This window comes from Lagenorhynchus albirostris, chromosome 17, assembly GCF_949774975.1.
Source record: "Lagenorhynchus albirostris chromosome 17, mLagAlb1.1, whole genome shotgun sequence".
NCBI lineage: Eukaryota > Metazoa > Chordata > Mammalia > Artiodactyla > Delphinidae > Lagenorhynchus > Lagenorhynchus albirostris.
In genome coordinates this window covers 81539699-81560184 of record NC_083111.1, presented here as the reverse complement: position 1 = coordinate 81560184, position 20486 = coordinate 81539699, and the positions used below count along the sequence as shown (strand labels likewise).

Genomic DNA, 20486 nt, shown 5'->3' with positions numbered 1-20486 from the left:
GCATTTCTTTGCCTGATGTAGTCCAACATCTTGTGTCGGTCAAGTCCCCTGGAACTGTTGAGGGGTCTACAGAAGGGAGAAATGAGATGCTTTTCTCCCTAGCTGCCTCCTGTTTCCAGGTACCTCTGTTTCTCGGTGGTCAAGGTTATTACCATCAGGGAGTTCATCCCCCTCGCCACCGCCCCCCATTCCCACCAGCTGCATTATTCAGCCCCTCTGCAGTGCTTAGGAAGCCAGATCGCATTCTTCAGACTTGAACGTGGAAGGATGAACCAGCAGGGTTACAACACTCACCAAGAGGAGGTGGCATTCACAGGGGCCTAGGAAGGGGCACAGGCCTGTGTCCCAGCACCACCTGCACGTAGTGTCTTTCAGGTCCTCTCATGCTCCCCCATTACATCCAGCTCCCACGTGCAATAAAATGGGCCTCCTTTTTCCATTTGAGAGTGAAGAGATCCTCACCCTTTCCAGAAGGGAATTGTATGGGGTTGTGTGTCTGTCTGACTCTTGATGCATGGCCTTAGTGCCTTCAAATAACAAAAAATAAATATATTATTGAGGTAGGAGGTAGATGGGCCCCTGGGCTGAGCAGCTGGAATTTGTCAAGCTGAGTAAATTGGAGTTTGTCTTCCCCTGACATTTTCAAGGAAAAAGTTAATGGCAGGAGCAGAGAGGAGTTGAGCTCGGCTGGAGTAAAGAGATAAGATGACCACATCTATCATTCTTGAGGTCAAGGAGACCTCCCCAACTGCCCATGCACAGAAAGACTCTTCAGGGGTCAAAAAGGGAGGGGTCACTATCCCATAATAGGTGCTGTCAATCTCCTAAAGACCCTCATGCTGGAATCCATCTTGGCTAAAAGATGCATGCATATGTCGGGGAGGACCCTGGTCCAGTCAGTTGTGGGAAATGAAGCAAGATGGTTGGCCAAAGGAAAAGAAAGACCTGGAAAAACTGCCCCTATAGAAATGATTTAACTGCCTCTTAGGTGTGCTCATTAGGGAGGACACCCACACATCTTCTTCCCTGGGTGTGTAACTTTGCTTTGCTTCTCTCTTAAACAAACTGCTTCTCTGTGCGCTCTCCCACACGTGCTGTGCTTCTAATAAACTCTGTGTCTGTTTTATAGCCTTAGTCTATTTATCTATTTATTTATTTATTTGGCTGCGTTGGGTCTTTGTTGCTGCGCGCTGGCGTTCTCTAGTTGTGGTTACTCTTCGTTGCGGTGCGCGGGCTTCTCATTGCGGTGGCTTCTCTTGCTGAGGAGCTCGGACTCTAGGTGTGCGGGCTCAGTAGTTGTGGCTCGCGGGCTCTAGAGCACAGGCTCAGTAGCTGTTGCTCTGCAGCATGTGGGATCTTCCTGGACCGGGGATTGAATGTGTCCCCTGCATTGGCAGGTGGATTCTTAACCACTGTGCCACCAGGGAAATCCTGCATGGTGTTCTAAGACCTAGCCTCAGAAGTCACGTAGTGGCACTCTCGCCAAATTCTGGGTCAAGGCAGTCACAGAGGTCTGCCAGGCTCAAGGGGAGGGGACATGCCCTCCCCACCCCCCACCCCCACCGCCATAGAAGCAGTTCAATGTCAAGCCATGAGAAGAGCAGGTGGAATGGACATACTGTGGTGGGCTTGGGCCTAAGTCCTAGGCAAAGCGTCCCGTCCAAGGCGGTGGTCTCCTACAATACTGGGGCATGAGACCCTTCAACCACTGTGCCTGGTCGAAGGCCGTGAATGATGGCCGTCATTCTCTGCCACTAGCCATCCTCCATCCCCTCACCCTCGACTCTTCAGCTGGACTGAGCAGGCCTTCTTCCCTCAGCAGTGTGGGCTCTTACTCTTCCAGTTTTTACTAGGTCAAGATTGCTGTAGTCCATTGCTGCAGGTGGAAGCCCCCCGGGTGCCCCGCCCTCATTTCATGGTTGGCCCTAGCAGCTCAGGATAATTAGGATAATGTTGGTTCTGGGCCTAAGGAGCCCAGAGTGACTGCGGGGTGGCTTTTCCTTCCAGATCAGTGCTAACCTTACTGTGTCCCCTTGTGGAAGTGTCCCCCCACCCCAGGAACTAAGATCTCCAACCTGGCAGCATCTCTGGTTTAGGGTATGGGCTGTTCAGGAATGAGAACCCCTTGGTTCTCTGGCCCTTGTGTTCTAGCCATAGGGTACACACATGGGTGGATTCACGTTTGGGGCCTAAAGCTTATACAAATTTGGGAGCTGTGTTGAGGATCCCCAAGACCAGCCCTGGATTCAGTGATTGACTAGGACTCATAGAATTCAGCACATACAGTTGTACTCATGACCACGATTCAAGGGAGAGAATGTTAATCAAAATCAGCAAAGGGAAAAGGCTGGTGGGGCAAAGTAAGAGCAAACCAGGCCCCAGCTTCCAGGGTCCTCTCCTTGAGAAATCGCTCAGGACACACTCCATCACCCCGGGAACAAGGTGCAACAATGTGTGTGAAATGCTGGCCACCAGCAAAGCTCACTGGAGACTCAGGGCCTACAGCTTTCATAGGGGGCTGGTCACGGTCATGTAGGCACGCCTGCCTGGTATGTACCCAGAGTCCTGGGACGAAAGCAGGAGTTTAGCATAAACCATATTTGTTTGTACAAAGAGTTTAGGTTCAGTGAGCCACTCTTATTGGGGAATGGTAGGAACCCTTCTGAAACCTAGGTTCCCAGACGCCACAGCTCTGCAAACATCATCTGAAGGAGAGCAGCCTCAGGGCCCTCTTTAAGAAACAGAGGACAGGGATTTCCCTGGTGGTCCAGTGGTTAAGACTCCATGCTCCCAATGCAGGGGGCCCAGGTTCGATCCCTGGTGAGGGAACTAGATCCCGCATGCCACAGCTAAAGATCCCACATGCCATAATGAAGATCCCGTGTGCCGTAAATAATTTTATTAATAAATAAATAAACTTTTTTTAAAAAAAGAAACAGAGGACAAAATCATATATACAAAATTAAGTGAACAGAGTGAGGAAAGAAATCCCAATGTGCAACACACAGAAAACAAACATAATGTCATCAATTAACTTCCTGACATATTTCTAACGTTTCCCCTGTGCTTTTCAGACGCAAAATCTGTCACCTCTTAAGATGATGACACTTTCATGATGTCACCTTCTGTATATGGAGAGAGGATAATTTAGTCTCCCCTCTAACATGCTTAATCAAAGTTTATTTAATATATTTATTTATTTTGGCTGCGCCGTGTCTTCGTTGTGGCACACGGGATCTTTTTAGTTGCAGCATGCGGGCTTCTTAGTTGCAGCATACTGACTTCTTAGTTGCAGCATGCATGCGGGATCTAGTTCCCCGACCAGGGATCGAACCTGGGCCCCCTGCACTGGGAGTGCAGAGTCTTACCCTCTGGACCACCAAGGAAGTCCCATCAAAGTTTATTTTTATAGCTTACAGCTTAGGAGAAAAGTTGTTTTCAGGTAACAGCATCTTTAGCTAATATTGTGTACATTTTTAGAATTATTAAATTTGAGAAAACCTCTATCAAATTTCTTTTACGTATGAGCCCTAAGATTTCAGGGCCTTTGGGGGCTCTTGTCTGTGACTAACTTAGATGGTTTTCGAATTGACGACACTCTTCAGCCAATATCATTAGCTTGACGTGTAGTGACACACAGCACACAGGCGGGTGTGTTCCTGGCGGCCACTTCTCCACCAGAATGACAGCAATAACTGCACTACATCAGGAAGTGAATGTTCCCCCCAGAACCACACTAAAGCCCTCCTGACTCAGCCTCCCTGAGTGGAGCCCACGAGGCCCCCCCCCCATTCAGTGCAGCAGGGGAGGAAATGACCCAAAGCGGGTGGCAGTGGGAAGAGACAGAATTAACCGACTGTGATTAAATTATGTACTTTGCAAATTTTACAAAATGTGCGACCCTGTGAACACTTTGCTGGGGCCCTGGCCTGGAAGAGTCCCGAGTTGAGCCTCATGACCTCACAGTGAATCTGTCCCCAGACCCCAGACCCCTTAGGCAGCACAGACGCATCTCAGCAGCGTCCCATCCCAGGAGGGGTCGACAGCCAGTTGGAAGCACGGCAGGGCCTTCAACAGACGGTCTCCATTCCGTTAGGCTGGTGGGGAACCTGGGAAGACCAGCGAGTCCCGGGGTCATGAGCTCATTGCCGTGGGCCATCGGCTCTCAGATGGGTCCTTGGTGTGCATCCCCATCCAGCGGGAGACCTTCAACAGACGGTCTCCATTCCGTCAGGCTGGTGGGGAACCTGGGAAGACCAGCGAGTCCCGGGGTCATGAGCTCATTGCCGTGGGCCATCGGCTCTCAGATGGGTCCTTGGTGTGCATCCCCATCCAGCGGGAGGTAAGGCACTTGGTAAGCCTGGGGTGAAGGTGCTGGGAGAGGAGCTGTCAGGGAGGCAAAGCCGTGTCCAGAACAGGGGTTGGTTTGGGGCAGAATAACTGCCCCTCCAGGTGGAAGGGGTGCGAGTGAGGTTGTGGGTCTCTGCTGCCCCAGGTGGGGTATTTGCAGTGGCAGAAGGGCCTGCCACCGCCTGCCACTACAGCCACCCCTCTCATGGGCCTTTGTGTAAGCGAAGCTTTGATGTCTCTGTCTACGAATCCAAGACCTGGCCCTTCAAGGGCAGTGACTGCTGTGTGCCTCTCCTGTGCAACCATCACCCTGTCCTGTTTCTCTGCACGTCTCAGGGTGTTTTGCTGAAAGCTGGGCGTTTTAGGTGATCTGTTGTAGTAACTCTGGGTCACGTTTAGCTGGCCCCTCCTTGGGCTTGTTGCTGTTGCTGTTAATTAGTCCAGTGGCTTGTCTGCAGCAGTTCTGTGAAGTCTGTTCCTCCAGTGTGCAGCTTATGACGTCACTCCTCAGGCCCCCTCTCCCCTCCTTTTTTTTTTTAATAAATAAATTTATTTATTTATTTCTGGCTGCGTTGGGTCTTCATTGCTGCGCGCGGGCTTTCTCTAGTTGCGGCGAGCGGGGGCTACTCTTGGTTGCGCTGCGTGGGCTTCTCATTACGGTGGCTTCTCTTGTTGCAGAGGATGGGCTCTAGGCGCGCGGGCTTCAGTAGTTGTGGCACGCAGGCTCTAGAGCGCAGGCTCAGCAGTTGTGGCACATGGGCTTAGTTGCCCCCCGGCACGTGGGATCTTCCCAGACCAGGGCTTGAACCCGTGTCCCCTGCATTGGCAGGCGGATTCTTAACCACTGTGCCACCGGGGAAGTCCCCCCCCCTTCTTATAGTTAAGCCTGGCTGCCCAGAAGTTGCGTCTGAGTCAGCATAGCTTAGGGTTCAGCCACCGACTGGGCACAGGTTGTGCTTCAGCTCCCAAGCCAGTGACGTGCTGCCCTTTGCTGATGAATCAGGTTGTGGTTGAGGAACACTTTCAAGTCTGCCCCACGTCCAGCCATTGTAACAGGCTGAAGAATAGCCAGGTCCTAATTCCCAAAGACTGTGAATGTCACTTTCAATGGCAAAAGGAACTTTGCACGTATGATTAAGCTAAGGGTCTTGAGAAGGAGGGAGTGGCCTAGAGTATCCAGGTGGGCCCTACACGTAATCATGAGTATCCTTTTAAGGTGGAAGCAGAGGGGCATTTGGTTGCAGAAGCAGAGGAGGAGGAGAGGTGGCCTTGGAGGCAGATTGCAGTGATGCAGCCACAAGCCGGGGAGCGCCGACTGCTGGCCGCAGCGAGGAACAAACTCCCCCGCCCCCCCCCACCCCCGACCCTCCAGAAGGAACTGTCCTGGCTGACATCTTGATTTTAGCCCAAATGACTCCGTTTGGACTTCCGGCCCTTAGAACTGGAAGAGAATAAATGTCTGTTGTTCTAAGCCTTCGGATTTGTGGTAATGTGTTCGAGCTTTTTTTTTGGGGGGGTGGGCTGCTCAGTGCAGCATGTGGGATCTTAGCTCCCCGACCAGGGATTGAACCCATGCCCTCTGCATTGGAAGCAGGGAGTCTTAACCACTGCACTGCCAGGAAAGTCCTGTTTGAGCTCCTTAATAATTTCTCACCACTAGGATCTCCACCATCCTCCCCAACACCACACTCAGCGTCCGAGGAGCTGCTCAGCTACGCTGTGGAGCCACTCGTCCTTCCGTCGTCTCACCTCCTCACCGCTGGCTGGGGTCTGGGGGAGCTGGGGCGGGTGGGAGCCTGCCCCTCCCAGAGATACCCCTGACCCGCGGGTGTTGCGGGGGAGGCCTCGTCTTCTCAGTTCGTCTCTCCCAGTTTCCTCTGCCCTCGGCTGGAGCCAAGCCCAGGGCGCCCCGTGCTCTTGGCCACAGCCTTTCGGAGCCCAGCTGTCATGATGCAGAGCAGGGCGGGGAGGGGCAGGTCCCGCTCTTCTTACCAAGAAGTAGACCTCCACGAATGACTGCTGCACGCCCAGAGTGACAGTCTCCAGAGTGACAGGGTCACTCCCGGAACTCCTGCCCCTGCCAGGCCTCTCAAGGTCACGGCTCGGCACAGGAACACTGTCACTTCCACCACGTTCTTCCAGTCAAAATAAGGCAGAAGGCCAGGTCAGAGTCCAAGGGCTGAGAACTGGACGCACCTGTTGAGGGGAAACAGCACGTGCACCTACAGTGGCAGCAGTGGTCGGCGGCCCTCTGCACCCCAGGGGAGGCCACTGCCCGCTCCTCCAGCGAGGAACGAGGGGCTGCTTCTGCCAGGAAGGGGCTCGTGGGAGTTTGGCAGCCAAAGATCCAAGTGTATCCGCTCCAAGTTCCCATCCCAGGTCTCAAGGCTGACTCTGCCCCGGGACAGTGCACATGCCATTTCCTTTGCAACCCAGCTACTTGTATAATCAGCGCCTCTGTTTCCTTCAACACAGGAGGCTGTGCTAGCTTCCACTGCTATGGAATAGGTTGCCCCAAATGCAGTGGCTTAAAACTACATCCACTTGTAAACTCACAGCTCTGCAGGTCACAAGTCTGGGTGCAACATGGCTGCATTTGGGCAACTGGACTAGAATGACTATTTCATGTGACTTCCTTTCAGCTTGAAGAACTTTCTTTAGTATTTCTTGTAAGGTAGGTCTGCTAACAATAGATTCTCTCTTTGTTTATTTTGGACTTTCTTTATTTCACCTGAATTTACAAAAGATCATTTTCCAAAATATTGGATTCTTGCTTGAGTTTTTTAGTAATTTGAGTTTATCATCCCATTGTCTCCTGGCCTCCATTGTTTCTGATGAGAAGTTAGGTGTAAATCTTACGGTATTCTCTTATATGTGATGAGTTATTTTTATCTTGTGGCTTTTGAAGTTTTCTCTTTGTCTTTCAAGATTTTGGCTATGACATATCAGGTCCTAGGGGCTGCCCACATGTCCTGCCTCATGGCCCCCCAGCAGTGGAGAATCTCCCTTGCGTGAATCTCTCTGGAGCTTTGCATCCTTCCTCCAGGAAGAAAGCCGTCCTTATATGGGATCTCCTGATTAAGCCAGGTCTGCCCAGGATAATATCCCTTTATACCTCAGCTGTGTCATAACACAATCATGGGTGTAAAAGCCATTCTACTCACAGTACTGGAATTATGCAGGGCGCACGTGCCAGGGCAGGAAAACTTGGGGGCCTTCTTAGAATTCTGCCTACCACAGTCTACCCTCTGGCCTCCAGAGAGCGTCTGAGCTGGAAGTTGACTGCCCTGAGCCTGTCGTCGTTTGGGGGTAAGATCTCTAGTTCTGCATAAACACTCTACTTCATAACCCTTAGAATGAGGATTATTTCCCACTTACAGAAACCATTAAAATTGACATCACTTCCATCGAGATTAAGTGTGGCTGCTCCCCAGTCTCCCGGAAACTGCTCTCAGGACTGTCCCCCCATGCTCAGCACTGGCGAGAACTTCCTGCCAGCGTGTCACCCTGGAGCAGTGGGGAAATGACATGCAAATCCCAGGAAAACTACTGGTTAACAACTGGAAACAGCAGACCCGCAAAAAGGAAACGACGATGTGAAATAAACAATAATCATAATGGAAGAAATGACACAAAATAATGCCAACTGCACAGAGCCGTCCCATTGGAAGCCAGACTGGGTGAAGGAAAGAAGTCCTTTATATGATCTCAAGTGTAAACCCAGTTGTCCTTGAGGCGGCCCCCCTGCCCCCAGGAACCTGCTGTCCTCAACGTCTCCTGGGGCCTCCCTGCTCCCTGCCCTCCCCGCCCGTGCCCTGAGGTGTGGCCCTGAATGTGGTGCCTCGTCCTCCCTGTGACAGTGACACTCCCTACCACCCCAGCAGCAGGACCACTTTGCCTCCAGCCTTGCCCTGAGGTGCTCGTTGGCTCACCCCACGCCCCCAAGCTCTGACCCACCTTCGCCTCCACAGTCCAGCTCCCCCTTGCTGTTGGGCCAGAGATGCCCCCTCCCTCAGGGCAGCTCAAACATCCACTCTCCCGACCCCTTCAGAGGCTGTGCTGGCCACGACCGCCTCTGGGACTGTGCCCAGTCAGCCAGCCCCACAACATGGCATGAGCAGCTGGTGGCCAGTGGGTGGCCAGATGGGTGGGGAAGGATGCCTGAATCTCGCAGCCCTCTACCTGCAACACCGCCATCCTGGGCTAGGATGCAGAAGCTTCTGTCCTCCAGGAGGAGCTTCCTAGGGGGACTCCAGGCCTGAGGCAGGTCTGGGCTCCTCTAGCCATTCAACCCTCAGGGGGCCAGAGGTCAGAGGTTAAGTTCGCCCTGCTCCAGGTGCTCTGAAGCCCTGGAATGCGGCTGAGGGGCAGTGCTGACCTCACAATGGCAGGGTCCGCTGCCCCTGGCCAGCCCGCCAGCTGCCGGCAGCTGCCGCCCACCGCCGCCAGGCATGTCCCTCCTCAGCGGCTACGAGGGCCTGCGGCAGGAGATCCAGCGGCTAGCACAGGAGAACCAAGAGCTGCGGCGGCTCGTGCAGCTCATCCAGGAGAACGAGGAGCTGAAGCTGGTGCTCAGGAACCGGGGCATCGGCCTGAGTTTCTGCAGCTCCGGGCTCCTGGCCGAGGTGACCGCCAGCCCCCGCCTGCCCCGGCGCAGAACCATCAAGTTCAGGGATGCTGAAAGAGGTGCGTGGGCCAGGGCCGTGGGGGTCTCCTCAGGGACCCGCAGGCTGCACTCACCGAGCCGTGCAGGACAGCGAAAAGTGGGAGAAACCCCTGCTCCCGTGCGGCCGTGTTCTGTCAGGTGCTGACAGGTGCTGTGGAGGAAGGGGCGAGGAATGGAGTCGGGGGGCTCTTTTAGGGGTGCAGCGGGGAGAGGGTGACATCTCTGAGTGACCTCAGAGCAGCGCTAGACTGAAGTGAGGGAGCCGTGAGGCTGCCCTTTAATGCCCCATCATACAGAGGATGTGAGGCGGCCAGAGGCCACCAGTCCGTGGGGAGCCCTGCTGCAGCCTGGGTTGCGGCCCAGACCCTGTGCTCTCACAGCAGCCAACCTCCCTCTCTCCTCCTGGGACCAAGCAGACTTCAAGGGCCAGCAGGGCTCAAGGAAGCGGTAGAGTCTGGGGTGGGATGGGGCCAGGGCATGGACCGTGTCCCTGCCTGTCTGGCCACCTGTCTGCCTGGCCCGTGAGGTGAGGTGGCCCCTTCACCTGCTGTTCCTCTGCTTGGGAAGCCCCCTATCCCCCACCGTTCCTTTGCGGCCCCTCACAGCTCCAGCCCACCTCAGGCCTGGGCAGGCACCCGGGCAGCTTTCAGCTCGCCGGGAAACAGGCCAGGGAAGGGCAGCCACCCGCCCCGTGGTCCCGAGACTGACCACAGCGTCTGGCGATATCAGCCCGAGCGTCGCGCGGTCGGCCTGGGAGGGCGGCGTGGAGGGCCCCCAGCCCACAGCGCCTGGCGCGCCCACGGGGAGTGAGGGGTTTCTCCAGGACGCCCCCCTGCCCCCCCGCCGCGGGTCGGGCCACTCAATTCTGCCCTCCCGCGTCACCCATCCCCCACCCCGGGCCGCCACAACCGCCGCACGCTGCGGGGCGCTGTCCGAGGTCGTCTGCGCTCCGCCTGCCCCGGGGCACCTGGAGGAGGGCACCCGGGGCGCCCGCGCTCAGCGAGCTCCGGACCGGCGCAGGGCCGGGCGGCCGCAGAGCCCAGGTGCCCGGGGTCCGGGCCGCGGGGTGGGGCCGCGCCGCCACGGCGCCGCCCCGCCGGGGATCTGGATGGAGACGCCTGCCGCCCGCGGCTCCGGGCCACCCGAGCCTGACGCAAACGGAGAGCCCGGCGGGCCCCGCTTCCGGGCTGGGGGAGGGCGCGGGCAGGGCCCAGAGCGAGTGCGGCCGAACGGACGGCGAGCGACCGGAGCCGACAGGCCAGGTGGGCGCCGCGCCAGGATCCTCCCCGCTCCCCCGTCCGCACCCCCGGCCCCACTCGCCCCCACCGCCCGCTCCCCTTCGCCTCCCGGCCCCGCCCCGTCGTCTGCGCAGGCTCCGCCCCGTCCCCGTGTCCCGCTCGGCCTCTGCTCCAAGGTCGAGCCTTTGGGAAGTGGGCCTTTTCTCACCAGCCCCCAACCCACGTGCCTCTTCGTGCTTAAGGGCCCAGAAACCCCAGCCCGAGGGCTCCCGCCGCGCCTCCTCCTTTGAAAGGGCTGCTCCAGGCCCTGGGGTCCCTTGCAACCCTGCGCACTGGAACTGGGGAGTGGGGGTCATGAGGCCCTGCAGGACTTGCCCAGCTCTGGCTCCACCCAGGGCCCCTCATGGGCGTGGAACCCCTGTCTTCTCCCCATCCCAGGATGCCCCCCAGGCCTCCCTGCTTACCCACTGCCTCTGTCCAGTGCTCCCAGGACTGCCGGCTGAAGAGTCGCTGCTGGACTCCAGCCCCACCACCATGGGCAGCCCGGAGGGGCGCTTCCACTTTGCCATTGACCGCGGAGGCACCTTCACAGATGTCTTTGCCCAGTGCCCAGGGGGGCACGTGAGGGTCTTAAAGCTGCTCTCAGAAGACCCCGCCAACTATGTGGACGCACCCACCGAGGGCATCCGCCGCATCCTGGAGCAGGTGGCCAGGGCAGAGTGGTGGGGTGGGGAGGGACTTGGGGCCAGAGGCCTGATGGCTGACCACGTGGTTCCCAGGAGGGGGGCATGCTGTTGCCGCGGGACCGGCCGCTGGACACCAGTCGCATCGCCAGCATCCGCATGGGCACCACGGTAGCTACCAACGCGCTGCTGGAACGGCGCGGGGAGCGGGTGGCGCTGCTGGTGACTCGCGGCTTCCGAGACCTGCTGCATGTGGGCACCCAGGCCCGTGAAGACCTCTTTGACCTGGTGAGTTCATCACGCCAGCAGGTGGCCAGCTCTGCAGCACATGTTTTCCCTGGAGTGCCGTGGCCCCGCAGGGAGGGCGGTCCTTGGAAGGGTCAGTGCCAGCCCAAGGCCACCAGCTGATAGAGAGGAGGTTCCGGGCACTCGTAGTGGGATGCTGCGTCCCCCGAGCCCTGACTGGTCACGTGTTGTCCTATGCCTGTCTGCCGCTCCGCCCAGTCTTGGACCCTGACCCTCACCCCCACGGTTGGGCTCTGGGAAGGAGCTGCCTTTGTGGGGGTGGGGCAGTTGGCTGCACTCAGAGGCCTGGGGGCAGAGAGCCGCCCCCCGGGGGGGCCTTCCTGGGGCCACCCGCTCTGACTGTGTCACCCTGTCTCACTGTGTCTCCTGGGCCTGTGGACTGGCCTGTTGGGACACATCTGCTCGCCTGCATTGCCCCACCCGTGCAGGGCCCCAGCAGGGACCCTCAGGCCTGGGACTCCTCTGAGCCTCTGCCTGCCCTCAGGCCGTGCCCATGCCCGAGATGCTGTACGAGGAGGTGCTGGAAGTGGACGAGCGTGTGGTGCTGTATCGAGAGGAGCCAGGTGCTGGGATGCCCGTGAAAGGTACGGACGCCCGAGTGTTGGGGCGCAGGGCAGCAGGCCCAGATGGGCCTTTGACGGGGCAGTGGCGGGCTTCCCTGCAGGCCGCACAGGGGACCTGCTGGAGGTGCAGCAGCCTGTGGACCTGGGGGGCCTGCGAGGGAAGCTGGAGGGGCTCCTGTCTCGAGGCATCCGCAGCCTGGCCGTGGTGCTCATGCACTCATACACGTGAGTGTGGGCTGGCTGGGGGTGCGGGCGGCAGGTGGGCCAGCGGGTGGGCAGGTAGCTCAGCAGCACTCGGACGCCATCGTAGGTGGGCCCAGCACGAGCAGCAGGTGGGCGCCCTGGCCCGCGAGCTGGGCTTCACACACGTGTCACTGTCCTCGGAGGCCATGCCCATGGTGCGCATCGTGCCCCGGGGGCACACTGCCTGCACCGACGCCTACCTCACACCCACCATCCAGCGCTACGTGCAGGGCTTCCGCCGTGGCTTCCAGGGTCAGCTCAAGGTGAGGCCCCCCGCCGGCCCGCCCCGGCCACCCCCGCCCTGCGCCGCCCCGCCCCTCACTGCCCACCTGCCTGCCCACAGGACGTGCAGGTGCTGTTCATGCGCTCCGATGGTGGCCTGGCGCCCATGGACTCCCTCAGTGGCTCCCGCGCTGTGCTCTCGGGCCCTGCTGGGGGCGTCGTTGCGTACTCAGCCACCACCTACCGGGTGGAGGGTGGCCATCCTGTCATCGGCTTTGACATGGGAGGTATGAGGGCCTGAGGGGGGGTCCGGGGGAGCCTCAGATGCCGGGCTGGGCAATGTCAGGCATCCAGGTCTGTGGGATGACCCCTTATCACCCCGTCTCCCACCAGGCACGTCTACCGACGTGAGCCGCTATGCTGGCGAATTTGAACACGTCTTCGAGGCCAGCACAGCTGGTGTCACCCTCCAGGCCCCCCAGCTGGACATCAACACCGTGGCAGCTGGTGGGGGCTCCCGCCTCTTCTTCAGGTCAGCCCCATCCCGCGCCTGGGCGGACCCCCAGCCCTGCCTCCCAGCCCTGCCTCCCAGCCCACCTCCACCTCCAATTCCCCTCTCCAAAGGTCAGGCCTCTTCGTGGTGGGGCCAGAGTCTGCAGGAGCCCACCCCGGCCCCGCCTGCTACCGCAAAGGTAAGAGCTGGCGCGTGCTCTGCCAGTCCCCTTCCCACACGGCCCAGGCCCAGCGACCCCTCCAGCCCCACCCCCACTGCCCGCTCCCGGCGCTCACCTCCAGCCCCACACCGTGCACACCTCCCAGGAGGCCCTGTGACCGTGACGGATGCTAATCTGGTCCTGGGTCGCCTGCTGCCTGCCTCCTTCCCCCGCATTTTTGGGCCGGGAGAGGACCAGCCACTGTCCCCGGAGGCGTCCCGAAAGGCCCTGGAGGCTGTAGCCACTGAGGTCAACAGCTTCCTGACCAACGGGCCTTGTCCGGCCTCCCCCCTGAGCCTGGAGGAGGTGGCCATGGGGTTTGTGCGTGTGGCCAACGAGGCCATGTGCCGGCCCATCCGTGCGCTCACGCAGGTACAGCCGCCTTTCCCCTCGCCCAGGGGTGGGGGACAGGATGGGGGAGGGCCGGGCGGGGCAGGGTAGGCCACTGATCCCCTCTGGCTCCCCAGGCGCGAGGCCACGACCCCTCGGCCCACGTGCTGGCTTGCTTTGGGGGAGCTGGTGGGCAGCACGCTTGCGCCATCGCCCGGGCCCTGGGCATGGACACCGTGCACATTCATAGGTGAGTCTGGGTGTGGTGCGCGTGTCCTGGGGCCGGGGGGCCACTGTGGGAGGCACCCCACCCTTTCGCTGTGCGGTCCCTGTCCCCCTAGGCATAGTGGGCTGCTGTCAGCACTGGGGCTGGCGCTGGCAGACGTGGTACACGAGGCACAGGAGCCCTGCTCCCTGCCCTACGCGCCCGAGACCTTTGTGCAGCTGGACCAGAGGCTGAGCCGCCTGGAGGAGCAGTGCGTGGATGCCTTGCGGGCCCAGGGCTTCCCCAGGTGGGGCTCCGGGGGCTGCCGGGCCAGGTGGAGGGCCTGCCGCACCCGAGCCGCTGCACTTGGGGCCTCTTCGGCGGCAGTCAGGGAGGGGTGGCCCGGGTGTCCTCAAGGGTACCCAGTGCGAGTGCCCTGCCTGTCGCCGCTGCAGGGCTCAGATCAGCACCGAGAGCTTCCTGCACCTGCGCTACCAGGGCACGGACTGCGCCCTGATGGTGTCCGCCCACCAGCACCCGGCCACGGCCCACTCACCCCGAGCGGGCGACTTCGGGGCAGGCTTCGTCGAGAGGTACGTGAGCTCCGCGTCTTGGGAGCCCTGGCTGGCGTCCGCTGGCCTGGCTGCCCGCCCTGATGGCTCTCCGGGACCTCCGGGTGTGCAGGTACATGAGGGAGTTTGGCTTCATCATCCCTGAGCGGCCAGTGGTGGTGGACGACGTGCGGGTGAGGGGCACTGGCCGCAGTGGCCTTCGCCTCGAGTACGTCCCGAAAGCCCAGAGTGGGCCTCCCCGGGTAGACAAGGTTGGTGGCCCTGCCTGTGCCCGTCCACCCACACCCACTGGGACACGGGGACAGGTGTGGAGGGGGAGACGCAGGGAGGGCACCGGCCCTAGGAACTTCGCTCACCTGACGCCCTCCTCAGACGACCCGTTGCTACTTCGAGGGGGGCTACCAGGAGACCCCCGTGTACCTGTTGGGCGAGCTGGGCGCTGGGCACAAGCTGCAGGGGCCCTGCCTCCTCATTGACAGCAACAGGTGGGCTGAGGGCCGGGGCCACGGCTGCCGGGGCTGGGGTGACCCGTGGGGCCCAGGCTGCAGGAGCCTGAAGGGCTCTCGGGTCCCTTCCTGGTTGGGCTGCTTCTGGGCCTGGGCACGTGGGGTCCCTGCTTGGGAGGGGTGTGTGGCCTGGCTCCTGCAGCCCCTTTGCTGCCCTGCCCGCAGTACCATCCTGGTGGAGCCAGCCTGCCAGGCGGAGGTGACTGACACTGGGGACATCCGCATCTCCGTGGGGGCTGAGGCCCCCGGCACGGTGGGTGCCCAGCTCGACCCCATCCACCTGTCCATCTTCTCCCATCGCTTCATGAGCATTGCTGGTGAGTGGCTTCCACCATCCTGCTCCCCCGCCCCGCTCCCTGCGGCGCACCAGGCAGGGGTGTGCGGAGAGAAAGCGTGACCCGGGGGAAGGGGCGGAAGCGGAAGGCGTCCTGCGGTGGCGCAGGCCCTGGGCAGGGCGGGCGCCCTTCTCCTCCCAGCACCACGTGGTCTGGGCTCCGCACGGCGAACCCAGGCTCCGAAGCCCGTGCCCCGCACCAGTTTCTTAATGTGCGAAGCAGGGCGTAGGGCTGATGGTGGCGCTGGGCAGGGCTGGGGAGGAAGGGGGTGCCCTTCACGAGTAAGATGTGGCTTGGCCATGGCCTCGCAGTGTCTGGGTGGACCATCGCCCGCTTCGGGTCCTGGGTCCGGGACTCAGAGGCCTTGAAGGCGGTGGGCCCTGCCTCTCCGTACCCCGGGGATGCGCTGTGGATGGGGTGGGGCCAGCGGGCATCTGGTCACCCTGTGTCCCCAGAGCAGATGGGCCGCATCCTGCAGCGCACGGCCATCTCCACCAACATCAAGGAGCGCCTGGACTTCTCCTGCGCCCTCTTTGGGCCCGACGGGGGGCTGGTTTCCAACGCCCCTCACATCCCTGTGCACCTGGGTGCCATGCAGGAGACGGTGCAGTTCCAGGTTCGGCGGGCCCCTCTCCCTGCCCCCCCGCCCCTTGCACCGGCCCCCTCCCCACTCTGCACCTGTCTCCTGGCTTCAGATCCAGCACGTGGGGGCTGACCTCCATCCCGGCGACGTTCTGCTGAGCAACCACCCCTGCGCGGGGGGCAGCCACCTGCCAGACCTGACCGTCATCACACCGGTGAGGGTCGCTGCCCAGGTACCTCGGGTGGTAGGGCCGCCGGCGCCCCTGACCGTTGCCCTCACCCCTAGGTGTTTTGGCCGGGTCAGACGCGGCCTGTGTTCTACGTGGCCAGCCGTGGGCACCACGCGGACATTGGGGGCATCACACCGGGCTCCATGCCCCCCCACTCCACCACCCTGCAGCAGGAGGGCGCCATCTTTCTGTCCTTCAGACTCGTCCAGGCGGGTGTCTTCCAGGAGGAGGGTGAGTGGGAACGGATCTGGGGTGGGGCTGAAACACCTGGCCGCTTCGTGCAGCCAGGCTGGGCCGGACACGGGGATGCAGCCCCCGCTGCCCCCCTCCCCCCTGGCCTAGGCCAGCCTCCAGGCTGAGGGAGCTGGTCGGTGACCCCCCAGGGTGGTTGCAGATCGCCTCTCAGAGGTGATCAGACGAGCTGAGCTGAGTTCTGCCTGGGTCCAAGGAGGCCTGGAAGGTTTGGGGGTGGGGAGCTGGCCAGGACACCCAAGGGATTGGGTGCAGGAGCGGGAGGAGCCTATTTTAAGGTGGGCGGCTGCTGGTGGCGTTTATGATTTGCACTGGGTTTGCACTGGGTCTGGGGACTGCAGAGACACGGCGGCACCAGCGGCCAGGGGCTGCAGGCTCTCGGGGCCTGGGTCAGTCACTTGGCAGCCGTGAAGGGCTTCAGCTGGGCCTGAGCTGCCTGTGCACCGGGCAAGCCCCTGCCTGTGTGCAGGGCGCGTGGAGGCTCCTGCAGGCCAGGCAGGGGGCGTGGGGGGGGCAGCCGCTCTCGCCCTCGAAGATGCTGAGCCTCAAGCTGGGAGGCAACGGTGAGGGGGTTTTGGAGGTCAGGGTTGGTAAGTGGTGGGACTCGGGCAGCGGGGAGGGAATCAAGTTTGGACAGCTGTAGGATGGAGGTCGTGGCACTGCAGTTGCCAGGAAGGTGGGACAGAGACTGCAGTGGCACCTGGGGGTCAGGGACAGCTGGTGTGAGAGCCCACGGGGCATCCCAGAGTGAGAACAGGTGATGTGGGCAGGGTGGAAGGTGGGGTAACAGAGCCATGGGCTGTTGTGGGTGCTGAGAACACGAACAGAGTGACTGAGGCCTGGCTGCTCCCTTGGTCAGTATGGGGTGGGGGCAGAGGGTAGGGGTCACCGAGGGACCTGTGCAGGCATGTCTGGCAGAGGACCCAGTGGCCAGGGAGCCTGAGAGGACCCTGATCCAGACTCAGGAGGGGAGCTTGCCCGAAGCAGGGAGTGGTCCACGGGGCCAGAACCCGTACTGCTGCCCGAGGTGGACGCCTTGTCCAGATCTTTTGGGGGCGGTGGCGGGGCGCACAGGCAGCCATGCTGGCGCTCTTTCAAAACGACTGGCTGTGGCGGTGAGTTCGGGGCCCCAGGGCTGAGGGCAGTGTGAGTGTGGGAGGGTTAAGGGAAGTGGTTTTTCCTGCTGGGAGAGGGGAGGGGTGCCCAGAAAAGGCTGGAGAGTGTGAGCCAGGTGGTGGGGAGGTAGGGCAGGAGAAATGAAGGAGGGAGGAGAGTTTGCTGAGGGAACCTTCCCCCTGCCCTGCCCCCTGCCCCGGGTACCTCCAGCCCACGTGAGATCATGGTCACGGTCAAAGCTGCTTGTCCCATCCTAGGGTGCCCTGGGGCATTGTGGTGTGGGAAGAAGGTTCAGTAGCTGATGGGGGGAAGCTGGGGATTTTCAGGGACCTGGAAGAGCCAGCAGGGTAGTGGGGAGCCAGTGATGGGCCAACATGTGGTCCCCGCAAGTGCCCCAGCAGAGAAGTACAGCAGGTGTGGAGCAGGGCACCAGGTGGCCCTGGGACTTTGAGTGGCTCAGTGGCGATCCCATCCATTCAGCGGTAACTGAAGCCCTGCGGGCACCAGGCAACATTCCAGGCTGCAGCGGAACACGGAACCTGCACGACAACCTGTCAGATCTGCGTGCCCAGGTGGCAGCCAACCAGAAGGGCATCCAGCTGGTGGGCGAGCTCATTGGGCAGTACGGCCTGGATGTGGTACAGGCCTACATGGGCCACATTCAGGTGGGCCGGGGGGAAGGAGCAAGCCGGCAGCTCTGTGCCTGCCCCAGGCAGGTGGACGGAGGTGGGGGGCACCTGGCCCACCTGGAAGGTGGCGCGGCCGTTACTGAACATACTCTCCACCAGGCGAACGCTGAGCTAGCTGTGCGAGACATGCTTCGGGCCTTTGGAACCTCCCGGCAGGCCCAGGGCCTGCCCCTGGAGGTGTCTGCAGAGGACCACATGGACGACGGTTCTCCCATCCGACTCCGAGTGCAGATCGACGTGAGTGAGGTCAGTCTTGGGAGGAAGGACCTCCCCAGGCATCAGGGCCGTGGCCACCCGGCTGCTGACTTCTCCCCTCCTCTCTGGCGGGCAGGGTAGCGCGGTGTTTGATTTCAGCGGCACGGGGCCCGAGGTGTTCGGCAACCTCAACGCGCCTCGGGCCATCACGCTGTCTGCGCTCATCTACTGCCTTCGCTGTCTGGTCGGCCGCGACATCCCACTCAACCAGGTGTGCAAGGGTGTGCTGCGCACACGGACAGCAGGTCAACCCCAAGCCCCACGTCACCCTGAGGGAGCCTGGGGCTAGGTCAGCCCAAGGTCGCACTGATCCTAGGGACGCGTGTGGTGTACCTCCCAACTCTTCTTGAGCGCTGGCCCCTCTCCCCACAGGGCTGCCTGACACCGGTGCATGTTGTGATCCCTAAGGGCTCCATCCTGGACCCCTCCCCAGAGGCGGCGGTGGTGGGCGGCAACGTGCTTACGTCGCAGCGGGTGGTGGACGTCATCCTGGGGGCCTTCGGGGCCTGCGCTGCTTCCCAGGTGTGGTGGGCCGGTGGGCACAGCTCTGGGGCTGCTGGGGGCGGGGGGAGGGAGGGCTGCAGGCTGCGACCGGCCGAGAGGCGACGCGCCCCCAGCCAGTGCAGCGGCCATTTGTCCCCGCCAGGGCTGCATGAACAACGTGACCTTGGGCAACGCCCACATGGGCTACTACGAGACGGTGGCGGGCGGCGCGGGCGCGGGCCCCGGCTGGCATGGGCGCAGCGGTGTGCACAGCCACATGACCAACACACGGATCACCGACCCCGAGATCCTGGAGAGCAGGTGAGCGCTGCAGGAAGGGGTGGGGCTGAGGAGCCGGGCCGGGGTGGAGCGGGGGCGGGGCAGGCTGGGCTGAGACCCTGGCCCCGCGCAGGTACCCAGTTATCCTGCGCCGCTTTGAACTGAGACTGGGGTCTGGGGGGCGCGGCCGCTTCCGGGGCGGCGATGGTGTTATCCGCGAGCTGCTTTTTCGTGAGGAGGCGCTACTGTCAGTGCTGACCGAGCGCCGCGCCTTCCAGCCTTATGGCCTTATGGGTAAGTGGCTCCCTTCCCCTCTCGCCCCAGCCCATCACGGCCGTCAGTTCCCCACCCACCTCCTGTCCCATCTACCCCCCTATTCCCCCACCAACTCCCCACGCCTCTCACTTCCTTGCCTCCTGGGCCACCCCTACCTTGCCTCTTCTTGCAGGGGGTGAGCCCGGAACTCGTGGCCTAAACCTACTGATCCGGAAGGGCGGCCGGACAGTGAATCTGGGTGGGAAGACCTCAGTGCTCGTGTCCCCGGGGGTAAGGACTGCGGCCTGGCCTGTCCCATCCCCGCCCCCACCCCCAGCTGCCCTCATCCCACAGAGTGAATGGAGTTGCGCAGATAACTAGAGACGGAGTTTAATTTGGCTCCTGAAGGATGGGGGCTGCAGACTCGGGGGTCCCAGCTGGCTGCTGTGGCGCACTGCCCCGCCGGGGATGGGATGGCGGCAGGAGGCGGGCAGAGCCCGTCCCCACACGGAACCTCCCCTCTGCCCCACAGGATGTGCTCTGTCTCCACACACCAGGCGGCGGGGGCTATGGGGACCCAGAGGACCCCGCCCCTCTGCCGGCGTCGCTCCTGCAGCCCCTAGCCTTCCCTGAGCGGGGCAGCGTCTATGAGTACCGCAGGGCCCAGGAGACTGTGTGAGGGAGGGCCCCGCGCAATAAAGAGTCCGGAGGTCGTCCTGTCCCGGTGGCGGCTGGCCGGGCTCCCGTTCTGTGTCCCTGTGTGTCTGGCCACCCGTGCTTGCACCTGTCTCCTCCGTACCTGCCTCAGGAGGGCCTGCAAGTCCCACCGCCAGGTGGCCCGTAAGCCCCACCAGGGCGGTGCTGAACGCCACCCGTTCCACCTCTTGGGGGCAGGCGTCAGGTTGAGGGGCCGCCCCAGCGCCAGCAGGCCCAGCACCCCGAGCTCTGGCACGTACTGGGCTCAGGACGCCTCCGGGTCCGCCTCGGTAGGTGGCGTAGTCCAGGCGCCGGCCCGCCAGTGCTCAGCCGGGCGGCCTCCCCTGGAAGGGCCTGCCAGGGAGTGGCGGCGCCCTTCCTCCTTTCCAAGGCCCTGAGGAGGGTGGCAGTGTCACCAAGGTCAGGGCATCCCTCCTTCCGGGCGTTGCCTGGCCCCCAGGTAGCCACTCACCTCAGCATCTCCGCGGGGCAGGCCACGGAGTGGCGGAGATTGCGGGATCTCAGCAGCGTTCCTGGGGAGGGCGGAGGACGGTGGGGAGAGGCGGTATCAGTGGGAGCCTGGCCCGCGAGCCCGCCCTAGGTCCGTCCGCCCCCAACCCCGGCGCGTCCCCGGCCGGCGGCGGTCCCGGAAGCGGCTGAACAGCTGGTGCCGCTGCTCCCGCGCGTGGGCTGCGGAGAGGCCGGCGCTCGGTGGGC

General features: G+C 61.8%; 1 protein-coding gene and 1 long non-coding RNA gene across 12 annotated transcripts; one reads left to right on the top strand and one right to left on the bottom strand.

Annotated features, from left to right (window-relative positions):
• Nucleotides 1-4211: 4211 nt before the first annotated feature.
• Nucleotides 4212-18606, bottom strand: LOC132508381 (uncharacterized). Of its 4 annotated transcripts, XR_009536567.1 has the most exons (7): nt 18390-18606; nt 15611-18282; nt 14076-15338; nt 12379-12511; nt 7729-9167; nt 6343-6546; nt 4212-5791 (listed from the first exon to the last, which is right to left on the bottom strand). It is a non-coding gene; the product is annotated as an uncharacterized LOC132508381 (long non-coding RNA). The 4 variants fall into 4 exon arrangements; XR_009536569.1 differs by having other exon boundaries at nt 6343-9167; nt 12379-12477; XR_009536568.1 differs by lacking the exons at nt 15611-18282; nt 18390-18606 and having other exon boundaries at nt 12379-12477; nt 14076-15543.
• Nucleotides 10149-19816, top strand: OPLAH (5-oxoprolinase, ATP-hydrolysing). Of its 8 annotated transcripts, XM_060128558.1 has the most exons (26): nt 10431-10959; nt 11034-11225; nt 11728-11827; nt 11908-12031; nt 12117-12312; nt 12393-12558; nt 12665-12803; nt 12896-12963; nt 13091-13356; nt 13452-13564; nt 13656-13826; nt 13975-14112; nt 14204-14342; nt 14464-14576; nt 14763-14914; nt 15388-15548; nt 15628-15729; nt 15801-15975; nt 17593-17777; nt 17901-18047; nt 18133-18267; nt 18429-18578; nt 18703-18860; nt 18952-19112; nt 19267-19364; nt 19606-19816. In XM_060128558.1, exons 1-26 carry the CDS (start codon nt 10609-10611, stop codon nt 19750-19752), a joined length of 4047 nt encoding a protein of 1348 aa, XP_059984541.1. In that variant the 5' UTR covers nt 10431-10608; the 3' UTR covers nt 19753-19816. The 8 variants fall into 8 exon arrangements, with proteins under 8 accessions (XP_059984539.1, XP_059984540.1, XP_059984537.1 ...); XM_060128555.1 differs by having other exon boundaries at nt 10430-10959; nt 17593-18047; XM_060128556.1 differs by adding an exon at nt 10149-10278 and having other exon boundaries at nt 10736-10959; nt 11728-12312; nt 17593-18047.
• Nucleotides 19817-20486: the final 670 nt, after the last annotated feature.